The sequence below is a fragment of the Leuresthes tenuis genome, unplaced genomic scaffold (assembly GCF_036924035.1).
Source record: "Leuresthes tenuis unplaced genomic scaffold, fLeuTen1.0.hap1 SCAF_5, whole genome shotgun sequence".
NCBI lineage: Eukaryota > Metazoa > Chordata > Actinopteri > Atheriniformes > Atherinopsidae > Leuresthes > Leuresthes tenuis.
The window spans coordinates 32064055-32080720 of NW_027325359.1; the positions used below are offsets into that span (position 1 = coordinate 32064055).

The window sequence follows — 16666 nt, forward strand, 5'->3', positions numbered from 1 at the left end:
ATAACAGAGGCACAAGGATGTGAAAAAATTGGAGAGCACCAAATATCTAGAAAAGAAATGTGAACTGTTCTATTTGCGAAACCTGGTTGATAACTTGGGTCTGAAGCTAATTAAAAACTAAAGTAGGATATTCAGGTGAGCAATCTTGTTGCTGTTATTCCAAATCAACAAAAATGCTTTTTTGTGTTTGAATCCTCCATTCTATTCTACAACTACACATCACTCTCCATCAAGCTAAACTACCTTGGGGACAGTAACATTCAGTTTTACTTTCATTGTTTTTGTCCTTAAAAAAGCTCTGTGGGTGTGTGGCATTATTCAGCTAAACCCTGAGGTTAAATCCTAGCAGCTAAACACGAACTTCATTTGAAATGCAGATTAATCTTTTATAATACTGATGAAATAAAGAACTACTTAGACTTACTAGTCCATTTGCCCACTGCTGTCCTAAACAAGACATTAGCAGCGTTTTTCCTGATCCAGCCTCTCCAACAAGTACTGTCACTTTTCCTGCACATCTGTTAGAGTTTTTAGTTGTTATCTCATGATATACCCTGTTTTACAATTATATTCCTGTGCTTTAATTGCACTCATATGCTATACCATAAAAATCATGTGTGATCATGTATGGATCTTATACTGCATTAGTTCTAATCATGTGATGATGAAATGTGTGTGTGTAAGTGTGAACAAAGGAGATGCTTCGGGACAGAGCCTTCCGGAGGTCAACTGAGTTTAACTGAGTTCACACTACAACGCACAATGCCTGATTCAAACTAATTTGTAGATGTATCTCTTAGAATGATTATCGTTAAAGCCTCACACTCTGAAGTTGCAGATGTGTTTCCATATCTAAATGTTGGACAGATTCACACGCTCTGAAATTTCTATGCAACCTTTTGTTTTGTAAAGCTCTTCCCCTTTTCTTATAATTGAATAAAACCAGGCTGCTGCAAAGAGGGAGTCGGAGATTGTTGTTGGTTGCTTAGACACATACACCTGTGGCTGAAGCAGCGAAGGTTCTCCCCTTTTGCAAAAGCTGAACTTGATATTGATCTCTTGTGTGGTTCTTTCTGTTTAAGGTGGGAATTCGTTAATAAGAACGAAAACCCTATCAACGTCGCTGTAGGAAGGTCTCCAAAGTCAGTCTGGACTCCAAATAGCCATAATCACCATCAGGCTCTGAGTTTGGTGAAAAAATGGTTCTGATTGTAAAACAGCAGACTTGAACTGTTGTCACATAGACTGTTTTATCATGTACACTTTTTAACATGTACATTTCAATTCCATATTCAGCTTTTCAATCCGTTTAATTCAAATGAATGAACTGAATTTAGCAAATTTCCTGTTGTATAATAAAAGTAAGAGGAAGTACCCTGAGCTGGTGTTCTGCTCCCTCTGTCTGCTGAGCTCGGGGTCTGATCAGGCCTGTCCCTGCCTCTGCTTGCAGATCTTATGTTGACCAACACTTTCTCCAGCTGAACCTCCTTCACCAGCCGCACTGTCAGTCTTCTCCGCCGCCTCAGCAAAAAACTCACCACCTCAGTAATGTACTGCTCCCAGTAATCTGCGGGTATAAAAAGTTATAAAAACACACTATTAATAGAGTGCAAGCCCCCTGAGTAGCTTCACAGACGCACCGTCTTATATTTAATGAAGGTTGGATACGCTCTATTTTTATGTCATTAATTGGAGTTGAAATTATTTTCGCCCAACATTTATTTAAAAAGTTTAAATAAAATAAAAAACATTAATGTAATCTAGGGCACGCTGTCAATACAAAGCCAGTCAAATTCTGAGCTATTCAAGTCAGCTAGTTTGGAATCACACACATCTAAACCTGAGAGCTTAACTGGCCGTCGTAATGTAGTACTGAATCAAATAAACATAGATGAGATGCTTGGTTGAGATGCTCACCCCCACTTCAACACTATTAAAGTGAACTGATAAGATTTAGTGAGAAAATTTATTGGCGGTTTTTAATCAATTGCAAGTTACGGTCAAATTTTTGCTGTTACATAAAAAAAGAAACCTTCTGGTCGAAGATCAGCATTGCTTGTCAACATTCACAGCATTATTTCGTACTCACTGTCGGCATATCCAGTCACTGATATGAGCCTCGACTCCAGACGCATGGGGAGGTTTTCACAAAGGACACAAACAGTCTGAAGGAAGTTGCGGCAATCTGTAGCATTTGCCTTCTTGTAGTACTCCAACATGGCTTCAATATGGTCTGTTCCTGATGCTGCTGTAGGGCTGGTGGAGGCTTGCTGATTGTGCCACCCAGTTTCACCGGGCATCATTTTGCAGAGATACGTTATGACTGAGGGCGACTGACTCCGAAGGATATGGGACAGTTCTTGGGATTCCTGAGTCAAGACGGAGTTCACATTTCCATCATCAGGGTCAACCTCCTCATCCATGGTCAGACTCCATCAGCTGACACACAAAAACAAACATATGAAAAAAGAAGTCTTATCACAATGAAGAGAATCATTTCACAAATAAGGAACCCTTTAAAATTTGTAATGACCACTAATGTTTATTTATTCGAATAAATAATCCAAAATAAAATACAAAACAAAGTCAGAGATCATTACAAAGAGAGGGACACTTTGCAAAGTGGAGTTAAGCAGAATAAAGTTAACTAAAGAAGCAGGAAGCAGCCATGCTCCTCAATCGTTCACTGAACATCTGGCAAATGGCATCTTTTTTGTCATAACTAATTAAATGAATGAAAAAAAGAATGAAACACGTGCATCGACAGACTTCCTTGCAACTTTAACAAAATACTAATTTAATAAGTTTATATTTTTCGTAAAAATAATGACTCACCAACAACTCTTGTTTCAGGGGCACAATGAGGAGAGGAGAGGTTGATTTCGATGGCTTGTTATTACTGATTAACTAGCCACACTGATTATATGTTTCTAAGATAAATAGAATAAAGACATGTCGTACCAGCTAATGATGATCATTGCTAAAGACCTATGGAAAAGTGTTGTGCCACGCTGCCATCCCCACAGAACGGCTCCTCCTCAGCAGGAACCGAGCCAGTGCCATGACTCACCAGAAAATGTAGTTTTATCAGAACCAGATCAAAAAGGCCAGAGCGTGACAACTGGCTGCTTTTTGACTCAAATCACACTTGATTTAATGTAAAGTAATGCATTTATTCATAATAATCGTTTAACTTTATCTTTAAAATCCTACATAATACCGTTCCAAACTGGTGGACTACAAGCATGTGTCAAAGATATACAGACCTGGATAACTGAATTATCTGCTTATAAATTCAGACAAAACTTAAGTTTTTGTGTTTGGAAACTGTCTAGTTATACAGTTACTCAAGGTGGCATTACCTTGGTTTCTTGTACAACAGCGTTCCTCGCTGGAGTTATTTCTTACCAGAACCTGTCCTTTGACTCACATATAAAACAGGTTTCTAGGACTGCCTTCTTTTACCTTTGTAATATAGTCAAAATTTAGACACAACCTGTCTCAGAGTGATGTAGAAAAACTGCTCTATGCATTTGTTAATTCAAGTGTGGAGTACTGTAATTCTTTATTATTGGGCTGGCCCACAAATTCTCTGAAAATCCTCCAGCTGATCCAAAATGCTGCAGCCAGAGTTCTGATTAGAACTAACAGCAGAGACCATATTTCTCCAGTTTGAGCTTCTCTTCATTGGCTCCCAGTTAAATTCAGAATAGAATTTAAGATTCTTCTCCTCACATATAAAGCTCTTAATGACCGAGCTCCATCATATCTCAAAGAGCTCATAGTTGGATATTTTCCCAACAGAGAACTTTGCTCTCAGACTGCAGGTTTCCTTGTGGTTCCCAGAGTTTCTAAAAGTAGAATGGGAGGCAGAGCCTTCAGTTATCAGGCCCCTCTCTGTGGAACCCCAAGATCCGACCGTGCAATGCTCAGAGAAACTTTGAAAAAGCCAAGAGCTACATCTCAGACTCTACAGGCCTCAGTTAGCATGTTAAAGGTTAAAGTTCATGACAGCACAATTAGAAAAAGACTGAACAAGGATGGCTTGTTTGGAAGGGCTGCAGGAGAAAGCCTCTTCTCTCTAAAAAGAACATGGCAGCACAGCTTAGGTTTGCAAAGCTGCATCTGAACAAAGCACAAGACTTCTGGAACAATGTCCTTTGGACAGACCAGACCAAAGTGGAGATGTTTGGTCATAATGCACAGCAGCACGTTTGGAGGAAACCAAACACAGCATATCAGCACAAACACCTCATACCAACTGTCAAGCACGGTGGTGGAGGGCTGATGATCTGGGCTTGTTCTGCAGCCACAGGACCTGGGCACCTTGCAGTCATTGAGTCCACCATGAACTCCTCTGGATACCAAAGTATTCTAGAGTCAAATGTGAGGCCATCTGTCCCACAGCTAAAGCTGGGCTGAAACTGGCTCATCAACAGGACAATGATCCCAAACACAGCAGCAGATCTACAGCAGAATGTGTGAAAAAGAAAAGAATCAAGGTGTTGCAACGGTCCAGTCAAAGTCCAGACCTCAGCCTGACTGAAATGCTGTGGTGGGACCTTAAGAGAGCTGTGCAGAAACCAATGCTGCAAACCTCAATGAGCCGAAGCAACGCTGGAGAGAAGAGTGGGCCAAGATTCCTCCATGAGAGAGACTGATAACACAGAAAACCATTCCTTCAACTTACTGCTGCTGAAGCTGCTTCTACAAGCTGCTGGATCAGGGGGTGGACCTCACACATCTTTAAATGTAATATTTACAAAATATGTAAAATAGCAAAATAATATAATGTTTACTTTATGTGTCATGATCCCAAAATCAAGCTTCTGCAGCAGTCCTCTTCTTTAACCAATGTTAACTAAAGAAGTCCTCTAATGAAGGGCAAACTCTGTGCTCCCCCACACTCTGTGCTCCCCCACACCCTGGAAACACGCCTATTTCAACAAGCACATCATAGTGGCCTTCACAACTTCTTAAATTACATGATACAGTATTATAGGCCTTCAAAAAATGCTGAACAGACAAGACACATGTCCCCAACTGTATCACGAGTTAACTGACAAATGAATAAAAATACAACTCCTCACATAGGCTGGGCTCAGAAAACAAAACTAAAGTATATACTATAACCTGTTATTATTCAGGACTCTTTCTATTCAACTGAATATTTGCATACACATTTATTTCAGATGCTGTGTTGTAAGCTGTGTAGTAAACATGTTTGAAATGTGCCAGGGTTTCTTACTTTACTGAAGCTTAGACATTGTAACCCAGCAGAAATATAAGCCATGAATGTGTACAATTGCCTGACCGAGACCCACTATAATCAAATCTGAATGATGTTGAGTTTTGAGAGGATATTTCAAATGAGGAATGCTGATCTGAATTTGACTATACAAGTCAAAACAAGATATTAAATCACTGGAATCTTTATATGCATTAAAATAGAATAAGCTGCTCTTTACCCTTTCCTTTAGAGCACGCTATTAAAATGATTTGCACTCAGCCCATGGCTCAGTACATATAAGGATTATTATATGGGCTGTCAACTATTTGAACCATCTATTTCCTTTCAAACATGCAGCCTAAAAATTTAGCTAACACATTTAAAATGTGAAACCCTGAGTTTATTAGCTATTTAGATTGCATGGATTCTTCTAAATTTAGTCTCATGAATCAGTCGTCATTGCAACCTTATTTGGCCAGTTCGCCTCCCTCATTATTTGCCCTGTAAGCAAAGTAGATCGTATATAAGGAGTAGAGGAGAAGCCTCATAGTGTGGTAGAAGACCAGTGAAGTTACTGCTTGTGGTGAGGTTCACAACTATTAAGACGAATAGCTTTTACATGTCTTCCTAGTTTGATAAATTAAGAGTATCAAGTGTTAGACATACTTGAATTTAATGCATCCTATTTTTCACATAACTTGAAACAGAAAATTTGTATTTCTTGCAATTTTTGTATAAAGTACAAATAAGTTTTGGTTGTTTATTTTGCTGACTAAAACATGTTTTTTTAACAGGGTGGTGGAGCAAAAACATTCTTCTTACATAAGGAAAAGGTAAGGTGTGTAATAGAGCTTTTTTTATTTTTAATCCATAGATATGTGTATTTAATCAGGGGCCAAATGTGTACATCTCCAATTTCCAAATCCTTAAAAATAAAAAGGCATATAAAGTAGGAACCACAAGCTCATTACCTAAGCTGAATGCTAATTCTAATAAGACATTGCGTACTGCAGATCAGTTAACTGTACAGTTAAAGAACAAGCCCATAGCTTCTGGTCAATGACAGCAACAGAACACTTCTGTGAGTAAGAAACTTCTTGGACTGTTGTTATGTGACTTGATACAGACATACGCTACCACCATGAGTACGGACGCGGAGATGGCCTTATATGGCAAAGCTGCCATTTACCTTCGTAAGCCAGAGAGGGAGAGGATTGAGGCTCAAAGTGCACCATTTGATGCCAAAAGCGCCTGCTATGTGGCTGATGCCAAAGAGCTGTACTTGAAGGCAACGATCCTCAAGAAAGATGGTGGCAAAGTCACCGTCAAAGTCTTGGTCAACGATGAGGTTGGTACAGTAAAGTCACATTCAACTGGGAGTTAAACGTGATCCCTTCTAACCGTGACGGATTTCTTGTTGTAGGAGAGGACAGTTAAAGAGGATGACATCTCCCCAATGAACCCTCCCAAGTTTGACAAAATTGAGGACATGGCCATGATGACCCATCTCAATGAAGCCTCTGTGCTGTATAATCTCAAAGAGCGTTATGCAGCATGGATGATCTACGTAAGATGAACTCACTAAAGAGCAAACAGAAACATTGAGAGTCACTATAGTTGAATCTTAAACACTATTAACTTAAAATGTCGATTATTTCTTTCAGACCTACTCTGGGTTGTTTTGTGCAACTGTGAACCCCTACAAGTGGCTCCCAGTGTACGATTCTGAAGTTGTCTCTGCCTACAGAGGCAAGAAGCGTATGGAGGCTCCACCCCACATCTTCTCTGTCTCTGACAACGCTTATCAGTTCATGCTCACTGGTATGTCCTGAACATGAAAGAATTTGTTCATACAGAATTTGGTGGTTTTGGCTGACATGCATAGTGAATATCTCCATTTCTCATTTTAACAGACAGGGAAAACCAGTCTGTCCTGATCACGTAAGTCTCACATTCGTTGACTTTATTCATATTAACTGAATATCCTGATCAAATACTAACAAGTCTGTGTCTATACCCAGAGGAGAATCTGGTGCTGGAAAGACTGTGAACACGAAACGTGTCATCCAGTACTTTGCCACCATCTCTGTTGGCGGAGATAGTAAGAAGAAGGAACAAACCAATTTCAAGGTGTGTTATGACAACATTTCTGAAAATACAGAATACTTGCAGATGAAATTCTGTTTCTGATGTAATTTCTTTAAAACTGGATTATAGGGGTCACTGGAGGATCAGATCATTGCAGCCAATCCCCTGCTGGAGGCTTATGGTAATGCCAAAACTGTGAGGAATGACAACTCTTCACGTTTCGTAAGTATGAAATTGTTTCTCCATGTTGCTAAACATTTCCCATGTGGATGGACTTTTAACGATTCCTTTGTTCCAAACAGGGTAAATTCATCAGAATTCATTTCGGCACAACCGGCAAACTGGCCAGTGCTGATATTGAGACATGTAAGTAGTCATGTAATAATGAAGCTGAATCTATTTAACACAGTCTTAAAGGAGCAAAACATGAGACTAATGATCAACATTTACAGATCTGCTGGAGAAGTCTAGAGTGACATTCCAGCTTCCTGATGAGAGAGGCTACCACATCTTCTACCAGATGATGACAGCCCACAAACCTGAGCTGATTGGTAAGCAGACTGAGTTTTTGCCGTGTCAAATGGAATCTCAGTCATCCTATAAAACAACGTGTTGACCATTTCACCCTTTTTGATTGTTAGATCTGGCACTCATCTCAACCAACCCCTATGACTTCCCCATGTGCAGCATGGGTCAGATCACTGTGGCCAGCATTGATGACAAAGTTGAGCTGGAAGCCACTGATGTGAGTGATCTTCTTCATTCAAGCATCAGTTATATTGTGGAAGTTGACTGGTGCATTGTAATTGCCTTTTTAGGACCATGTCCTGAAATGATTATATTTCACGTGGATCATTCTTTAACAGAATGCCATTGATATCCTGGGCTTCACTAATGAAGAGAAGTTGAGCATCTACAGGATGACTGGTGCTGTTCTTCACCATGGTAACATGAAGTTCAAGCAGAAGCAGCGTGAGGAACAGGCTGAGCCAGATGGCACAGAAGGTGAGTACATGTGGGATATCTGCTCTTAATATTTGACCACATTAGTATATGTTCATAACAGACAATCACTGTGTCATTCTGTATGCACTTACTATAAATGTTTACTATAAAATGTTTTTAGAGGCCGACAAGGTTGCTTACTTGTTGGGTCTGAACTCCGCTGACATGCTGAAGGCTCTGTGCTATCCCAGAGTGAAGGTCGGAAATGAGTTTGTCACCAAGGGACAGACAGTGCCTCAGGTAAACAGGAGCAACTCATGTCAATAATGCCATTATTTAGTAAAATGTTACTGATGCTACTTCCATATGGATAAAATATTCAACTTTAGTAGATAACAGGAATGTCAGTTTTCAGAGATGCTGTTTTTAATATAAACTACATATGTTGTGAATCTAACAAGCCTGGAAGCAGATTCGGTGATCTATCTGTTTACAAAACAGTTGGCCGGCATTCATCAAGTCATGGTCTTGTTTTACTTTAGGTGCTGAACTCTGTCACTGCCCTGGCCAAGTCAATCTATGAGAGGATGTTCTTGTGGATGGTCATCCGTATCAACCAGATGTTGGACACTAAGCAGCAAAGGAACCATTTCATTGGTGTCCTGGACATTGCTGGCTTTGAAATCTTTGATGTAGGCCTAATTCCTCTAATTCAACATCCAATACTTTTCATGACAGTGGGTTTTCTTACTAAAATGAATGATTTGTCCATTCATAGTTCAACACCTTGGAGCAGCTGTGCATCAACTTCACCAATGAGAAACTGCAGCAGTTCTTCAACCACACCATGTTTGTCCTGGAGCAAGAGGAGTACAAGAAGGAGGGTATTGTCTGGGAGTTCATTGACTTTGGTATGGACTTGGCTGCCTGCATTGAGCTGATTGAAAAGGTATACTTTAAGCTCTTAATTCTATATTGTGAAGGTATTAATAGAGCGTGACAGAGGGGTACTGTTGATTCATGACACACCTTATCTCTTTCTCCTTTAATCAAGCCCATGGGCATCTTCTCCATCCTTGAAGAGGAGTGCATGTTCCCCAAGGCTACTGACACTTCCTTCAAGAACAAGCTGTATGACCAGCATCTTGGCAAGACCAAAGCCTTTGAGAAGCCAAAGCCTGCAAAGGGCAAGGCTGAGGCCCACTTCTCCCTGGTGCACTATGCTGGTACTGTGGATTACAACATCACTGGTTGGCTGGACAAGAACAAGGACCCACTGAACGAGTCTGTCGTGGGGCTGTACCAGAAGTCCTCATGCAAACTGCTGGCTCTTATCTATCCTCCTCCTCCCCCTGAGGGTATGATTTTTGATAACGTAAACTTCACCTGGAAGATTCTACTTACTTTATATTTTTGTGTGTGTTTAATGTAAATTTGAAGTCTCATATTCTAACACAAAGTTTCTAATTGATATCACATTCTGAAATACAGAGGCTGGCAAGAAGGGAGGCAAGAAGAAGGGTGGCTCTATGCAGACTGTGTCTTCACAGTTCAGGGTAAGGTTTGAAAAATACATTAAAAGCCTTTTGATGATCATTTGCATTTTTCTTTGATTTGATGAGAAAAATTCCCTGCTTTGTACATACAACAGGAGAACTTGGGCAAGCTGATGACAAACTTGAGGAGCACCCATCCTCACTTTGTGCGCTGCCTGATTCCCAATGAGTCCAAGACTCCAGGTATGAAAGATATATTCTTTTATCGTCGGTGTGTACTGGTTGGATTCATTTCATTTTGTTTTTGATACTTACCCTTACTGAGAAAATCTTATTCTCCAGGTCTGATGGAGAACTTCCTGGTCATCCACCAGCTCAGGTGTAACGGTGTGCTGGAGGGTATCAGAATCTGCAGGAAAGGTTTCCCCAGCAGAATCCTCTATGGTGACTTCAAGCAGAGGTACAATTTCTATGTTTATTACACTCCTGTTCTTGAAAATCCATAAAAATAAAATGATAACCGAGACCATCAACTCTCTCATAAAAGATACAAGGTATTGAATGCCAGCGTCATCCCTGAGGGCCAGTTCATTGACAACAAGAAGGCCTCAGAGAAGCTGCTTGGATCAATTGATGTCAATCATGACGAGTACAGATTCGGACACACCAAGGTAAGCGCGATTAATAAATTCATTGGCTTTAGTGTACTTACTGACATGATAAGTTTTTCAATAGATATTTTGTTCCAAAGGATAATATGTCAAAATCCCTTTTTTTTATCTTTTAGCATCAGTCTATTTTACTGAAAAGTTAGAAGGGAAACAGGAGGGACAGTTCTGAGTCTTTTTGTTGTTTAGTATATATAGCAGACATAAGATGTTTCAATGCTTTGTTTGTTCAGGTGTTCTTCAAGGCTGGTCTGCTGGGTACCCTTGAGGAGATGAGAGATGAAAAGTTGGCAACTTTGGTCACAATGACTCAGGCTCTCGCCCGTGCTTACCTCATGAGGAGGGAGTTTGTCAAGATGATGGAGAGGAGGCATGTGGAAAACAGAAAACTATGAACATACAGTCAGGGTTGAAATGATCAAGTCCATTTGTCTATAACAGAAACTTTGTGTCCACAGGGAGGCCATCTATACCATCCAGTACAACGTGCGCTCATTCATGAATGTGAAACACTGGCCATGGATGAAGGTGTACTACAAGATCAAGCCTCTCCTGAAGAGCGCTGAGACTGAGAAGGAGCTGCAAAATATGAAGGAGAACTATGAGAAGATGACAAACGACTTGGCTACTGCCTTGGCCAAGAAGAAGGAACTGGAGGAGAAGATGGTGTCTCTTCTGCAGGAGAAGAACGATCTGCAGCTGCAAGTGGCATCTGTGAGTAGAAATCAATCAGGAGCTGTACTTTTTTTATTGTGTTTGTGGAATGTTAATGTGCAAATCTACTTTTTCAAACGTAAACTAGGAATCAGAGAATCTGTCAGATGCTGAGGAGAGATGTGAGGGACTTATCAAGAGCAAGATTCAGTTGGAGGCCAAACTCAAAGAGACAACTGAGAGACTGGAGGATGAAGAGGAAATCAATGCTGAGCTTACTGCCAAGAAGAGAAAGCTGGAGGATGAATGCTCTGAGCTCAAAAAGGATATTGATGACCTGGAGCTTACCTTGGCCAAAGTGGAAAAGGAGAAACATGCCACTGAGAACAAGGTTTGGACATTTTTAACTGTTTGTGCAGATCAGGTAGAACAGAGTGCTATCAAGTGATAACAACATCTTTCTTGGGCATGTAGGTGAAGAACCTGACTGAGGAGATGGCCTCTCAGGATGAGAGCATTGCTAAACTCACAAAGGAGAAGAAAGCCCTTCAGGAGGCTCATCAGCAGACTCTGGATGACCTGCAGGCTGAGGAAGACAAAGTCAACACTCTGACCAAAGCCAAGACCAAGCTTGAGCAGCAAGTTGATGATGTAAGTTTAGAAAGTTACCTGGATTGGCAAAACAAGATTCTTATCGAACCTGATAACAACAATCCCACATCAATTTTCAGCTTGAGGGTTCTCTGGAGCAAGAGAAAAAGCTTCGCATGGACCTTGAGAGAGCCAAGAGAAAGCTGGAGGGTGATCTGAAACTGGCCCAGGAATCCATCATGGATCTGGAGAATGACAAGCAGCAGTCTGATGAGAAAATTAAGAAGTAAGAGCAGATTCTTTTTTTTTTTTTTCAAACTCCAGTGGGGTTCTAGACATGCATGAATTCTCACAAAGCACATTCATATTTTCATAGGAAGGACTTTGAAATCAGCCAGCTCCTCAGCAAGATTGAGGATGAGCAGTCATTGGGCGCTCAGCTTCAGAAGAAGATCAAGGAGCTTCAGGTGACTGATCGATTGTGTTGAATCACACAGTAGTCTATATTCAAAGTTCAAAGATTACTGAAGGACAACATATCCACATCCAACAGGCCCGTATTGAGGAGCTGGAGGAGGAGATCGAGGCTGAGCGTGCTGCTCGTGCCAAGGTTGAGAAGCAGAGGGCCGACCTGTCCAGAGAACTCGAGGAGATCAGTGAGAGGTTGGAGGAGGCCGGTGGTGCCACTGCAGCTCAGATTGAGATGAACAAGAAGCGTGAAGCTGAGTTCCAGAAGCTCCGTCGTGACCTTGAGGAGTCTACTCTGCAGCATGAAGCCACTGCTGCAGCTCTGCGCAAGAAGCAGGCTGACAGCGTTGCTGAGCTGGGAGAGCAGATCGACAACCTGCAGCGTGTCAAGCAGAAGCTTGAGAAAGAAAAGAGTGAATTCAAGATGGAGATTGATGACCTCTCCAGCAACATGGAGGCCGTTGCTAAAGCAAAGGTACACAATGCATTCATTTGTACTTTATTAAATCAAATAAATCAAGACATGTCTTAGTTTAGGTAAACTCTTACTGATTCCATTTCTGTCCTCCACATTAGGGTAATCTTGAAAAGATGTGCCGTACTCTGGAGGACCAACTTAGCGAAATTAAGACCAAGAATGATGAGAATGTTCGTCAGATCAATGACTTGGGTGGACAGAAAGCTCGTCTCCTCACAGAAAATGGTACGCACAAGACAGAATTTCACTGCAGACAGCGTCAGTGTATGACCACGAAAATGTACACAAACTAATCTCTGGTGACCATTTTCACACAAGGTGAGTTCAGCCGCCAGGTTGAGGAAAAAGAGGCCCTCGTCTCTCAGCTGACTAGAGGCAAACAGGCCTTCGTACAGCAGATTGAGGAGCTGAAGAGGCAGGTTGAGGAGGAGGTCAAGGTAAGACACATTTAAGTGTGTACTGCTCTCACTTGTTTGTCATTTAGAAATTTTATTGATTAATTTTCATGTTTCAACCAGGCTAAGAATGCTCTTGCCCATGGACTGCAATCAGCCCGCCATGACTGTGATCTGCTGAGGGAGCAGTTTGAGGAGGAGCAGGAGGCCAAGGCTGAGCTTCAGCGTGGTATGTCCAAGGCCAACAGTGAGGTGGCTCAGTGGAGAACTAAATATGAAACTGATGCTATCCAGCGCACTGAGGAACTTGAGGAATCCAAGTGAGTAACTCTCAAATCAAACAATAGCTTTTAGTTTAAAACCTCTTGCTAGCATCAGTATGCTTTTATCAAATCTATACACTTTTTCAAATTTGTGAATTAGAGCATCACATAAAAAAAAAACAGAACTTTTTTTTTATGTGTTCATTTTAATTTCTAATAAACTAACTGATACGTATATCCACTCAAAGATCAATCTCTCTTTTTTTCATTCAAGGAAAAAGCTGGCCCAGCGTCTTCAGGAGGCTGAGGAACAGATTGAGGCTGTGAACTCTAAGTGTGCTTCCCTGGAGAAGACCAAACAGAGGCTCCAGAGTGAAGTGGAGGACCTCATGATTGATGTGGAGAGAGCCAATGGGCTTGCTGCCAATCTTGACAAAAAGCAGAGGAACTTTGACAAGGTAGCATCTATGGCCTTGGGCGATAAAGACGTACACCCATGAATTAATTTTCCATGTATCATTAAATAACTCAAGCGTACAAATTGTTTTTATCTAGGTGTTGGCAGAGTGGAAGCAGAAGTATGAGGAGGGTCAGGCAGAGCTTGAGGGAGCTCAGAAAGAGGCTCGTAGTATGAGCACTGAACTGTTCAAGGTGAAGAACTCCTATGAGGAAGCCCTGGATCAGCTGGAGACAATGAAGCGTGAAAACAAGAACCTGCAACGTGAGTTCTGACCAGATTGTGTCAGCTCATGGTGTTATTTTTTGCTTTTACATGTAAAGATTAAAAACTATTCAAACATGTCTTTGCAGAGGAGATCTCCGATCTGACTGAACAGATTGGTGAGACTGGCAAGAGCATCCATGAACTGGAGAAGTCCAAGAAGCAGGTGGAGACAGAGAAGTCTGAGATTCAGACAGCTCTTGAGGAGGCTGAGGTAAATTTTTTCGTGCGAGTTCCTCTGAAAAGAAACGTCCAGTTATGAAAACACCCTCTGTAAAATGTTTGTGGACAGAGTAAATACTTTTGTTTTTTATATCGTTAGGGAACTCTGGAGCACGAGGAGTCTAAGATCCTGCGTGTCCAGCTGGAGCTCAACCAGATTAAGGGTGAGGTGGACAGGAAGCTTGCAGAAAAAGATGAGGAGATGGAGCAGATCAAGAGGAACAGCCAGAGGGTGACTGACTCCATGCAGAGCACTCTGGATGCTGAGGTCAGGAGCAGGAACGATGCCCTGAGGATCAAGAAGAAGATGGAGGGAGACCTGAATGAGATGGAGATTCAGCTGAGCCATGCCAATCGCCAGGCTGCTGAGTCCCAGAAACAGCTGAGGAATGTGCAGGCACAGCTCAAGGTATTGTCAGACACAGAGCCGTGGCAGGGACCCAGACGACCTTGTGGTATGTTTGTGACTTAAGTGTTGTTGTTTTTTTCCAGGATGCTCAACTGCACCTTGATGATGCTGTCAGAGCCCAGGACGACATTAAGGAACAAGCTGCTATGGTGGAGCGCAGGAACGGTCTGATGGTGGCTGAAATTGAGGAACTCAGAGCTGCTCTGGAACAGACAGAGAGGAGCCGCAAAGTCGCTGAGCAGGAACTGGTGGACGCCAGCGAGCGTGTTGGACTCCTGCACTCTCAGGTGAATAATCTGACAACTTCTCTGAAATTTCACAACTCTAAACCATTCAAAAAATAATTTGTCTAAATCTGATCTTTTAGAACACAAGTCTTCTGAACACCAAGAAGAAGCTTGAGTCTGACCTGGTTCAGGTCCAGGGTGAAGTGGATGACAGTGTTCAGGAAGCAAGAAATGCCGAGGACAAGGCCAAGAAGGCTATCACTGATGTAAGTTTAAATTCAATTTGTTTTCCCTTAAACTGCTATTAAACTTTGAAAACATTTCATCCTTAAATGTTATCTTTTCTAGGCTGCTATGATGGCTGAGGAGTTAAAGAAGGAGCAGGACACTAGTGCTCACCTGGAGAGGATGAAGAAGAACCTCGAGGTTGCCGTTAAGGACCTGCAGCACCGTCTGGATGAGGCTGAGAACCTGGCCATGAAGGGTGGCAAGAAGCAGCTCCAGAAACTTGAGTCTCGGGTAAGAGGATTATGTTGAGATTTCTGAGGTGGAACAAATCTATAAAAAACATACAAAAACTCCCAGATACTAATTCACACATTTTTTTTATTTTCTGAAGGTTCGTGAGCTGGAGGCAGAGGTTGAGGCTGAGCAGAGACGTGGTGTTGATGCTGTTAAGGGTGTCCGCAAATATGAGAGGAGAGTGAAGGAGCTCACCTATCAGGTAACCACATTAACACTGACACAAACACTATATATTATTCTAATACCATCCTTGTCTTTACAAAAATGAAACATTCAAATTCACATTTTCTATTACAGACTGAGGAGGACAAGAAAAACGTTGCCAGGCTGCAGGATCTGGTTGACAAGTTGCAGCTCAAAGTGAAGGCCTATAAGAGGCAGGCTGAGGAGGCGGTAAGGAAAAAAGTTGTTTCATACGACTACTGGATGTATCGCATATGTTGTCGGTCTTCAATTCCTCTACAACGTTAAGCATTTTATTCTGTCATGTATTCCAGGAGGAGCAGGCCAATGTTCATCTGTCCAAGTGCAGGAAGATCCAGCATGAGCTGGAGGAGGCAGAGGAGCGTGCTGACATTGCAGAGTCTCAGGTCAACAAGCTGAGGGCAAAGAGCCGTGACTCTGGCAAGGTAAATATATTTCACTTTAATGAACGTGTAAGTTTGTTAAAGCAGATAGAATTCAGTGTTTAGGCTTTGTTTAAAAACTGTTTGTGTCCTGTTTAATTGATGTACGGTTTGATCTGATCAAACTTAAATCTAAAACAATGTCACAGTCAAACATCACTGATCCATTTCTTTTTCTTTGTTTTTACAGGGAAAGGACTCTGCTGAGTAAAGTACATTGTGTTTCATTACGTTGTATCATATAATATGATGTCATTCATTCTGAAACAATAAAGAATATTGCTGCTCTTACACTGCTGTCTATATTACTATATTTTTCTTTTCCATTCATGAATAATAGCCCAGACTCGAGTCAAAATAATTCAGTAACATTTTAGGTTACATGACCAAATAATTGTTGGTCAGAAATACAGATTAGTTTGTTTGGAGAAACACCAAATATTAGAGGAACACATCATAAGGATTTCAACACATTGATTTGAAAATTGTAAAACAATTTACTGAGATAAATGTGGCATCTACAGCTAAGAAACTGGTCCAGATAAGTAATGGAACTGGCAATATGGCAAAAGCAAAGCAAAGAGGAAATGTGTGGCAACGATCTTAACTTAAAAAAAACATATAACAATAAAGAAAAGACAATTACCTGCTCTACTTCAG

The 16666-nt window shown here is 41.3% G+C and overlaps 1 protein-coding gene across 1 annotated transcript; it reads left to right on the forward strand.

The window, feature by feature from the left end:
• Positions 1–6024: 6024 nt before the first annotated feature.
• Positions 6025–16297, forward strand: LOC140307694 (myosin heavy chain, fast skeletal muscle-like). The gene is made up of 40 exons (XM_072386677.1): positions 6025–6068; positions 6357–6578; positions 6654–6797; positions 6895–7051; positions 7144–7171; positions 7252–7360; positions 7448–7540; positions 7621–7684; positions 7771–7869; positions 7960–8063; positions 8185–8323; positions 8445–8563; positions 8806–8955; positions 9042–9212; positions 9318–9621; positions 9755–9819; positions 9915–10002; positions 10102–10219; positions 10307–10430; positions 10661–10801; positions 10890–11141; positions 11230–11472; positions 11556–11732; positions 11813–11958; positions 12049–12139; positions 12226–12615; positions 12717–12843; positions 12937–13055; positions 13137–13333; positions 13551–13734; positions 13832–13997; positions 14087–14211; positions 14320–14628; positions 14712–14915; positions 14996–15121; positions 15204–15374; positions 15475–15579; positions 15678–15773; positions 15878–16009; positions 16197–16297. The coding sequence occupies exons 2-40, from the start codon at positions 6372–6374 to the stop codon at positions 16215–16217; spliced, it is 5805 nt and encodes a 1934-aa protein (XP_072242778.1). The 5' UTR covers positions 6025–6068; positions 6357–6371; the 3' UTR covers positions 16218–16297.
• The last annotated feature ends 369 nt before the right edge of the window (positions 16298–16666 follow it).

Bases quoted from the DNA above. Each gene is read 5' to 3' on its own strand.
- LOC140307694 (XM_072386677.1), top strand. From the start codon at position 6,372: ATGAGTACGGACGCGGAGATGGCCTTATATGGCAAAGCTGCCATTTAC. The intron at 12,844-12,936 runs GTACGCACAAGA...TTTTCACACAAG, and splicing joins TCGTCTCCTCACAGAAAATG to GTGAGTTCAGCCGCCAGGTT. The intron at 15,580-15,677 runs GTAACCACATTA...TTTCTATTACAG, and splicing joins TGAAGGAGCTCACCTATCAG to ACTGAGGAGGACAAGAAAAA.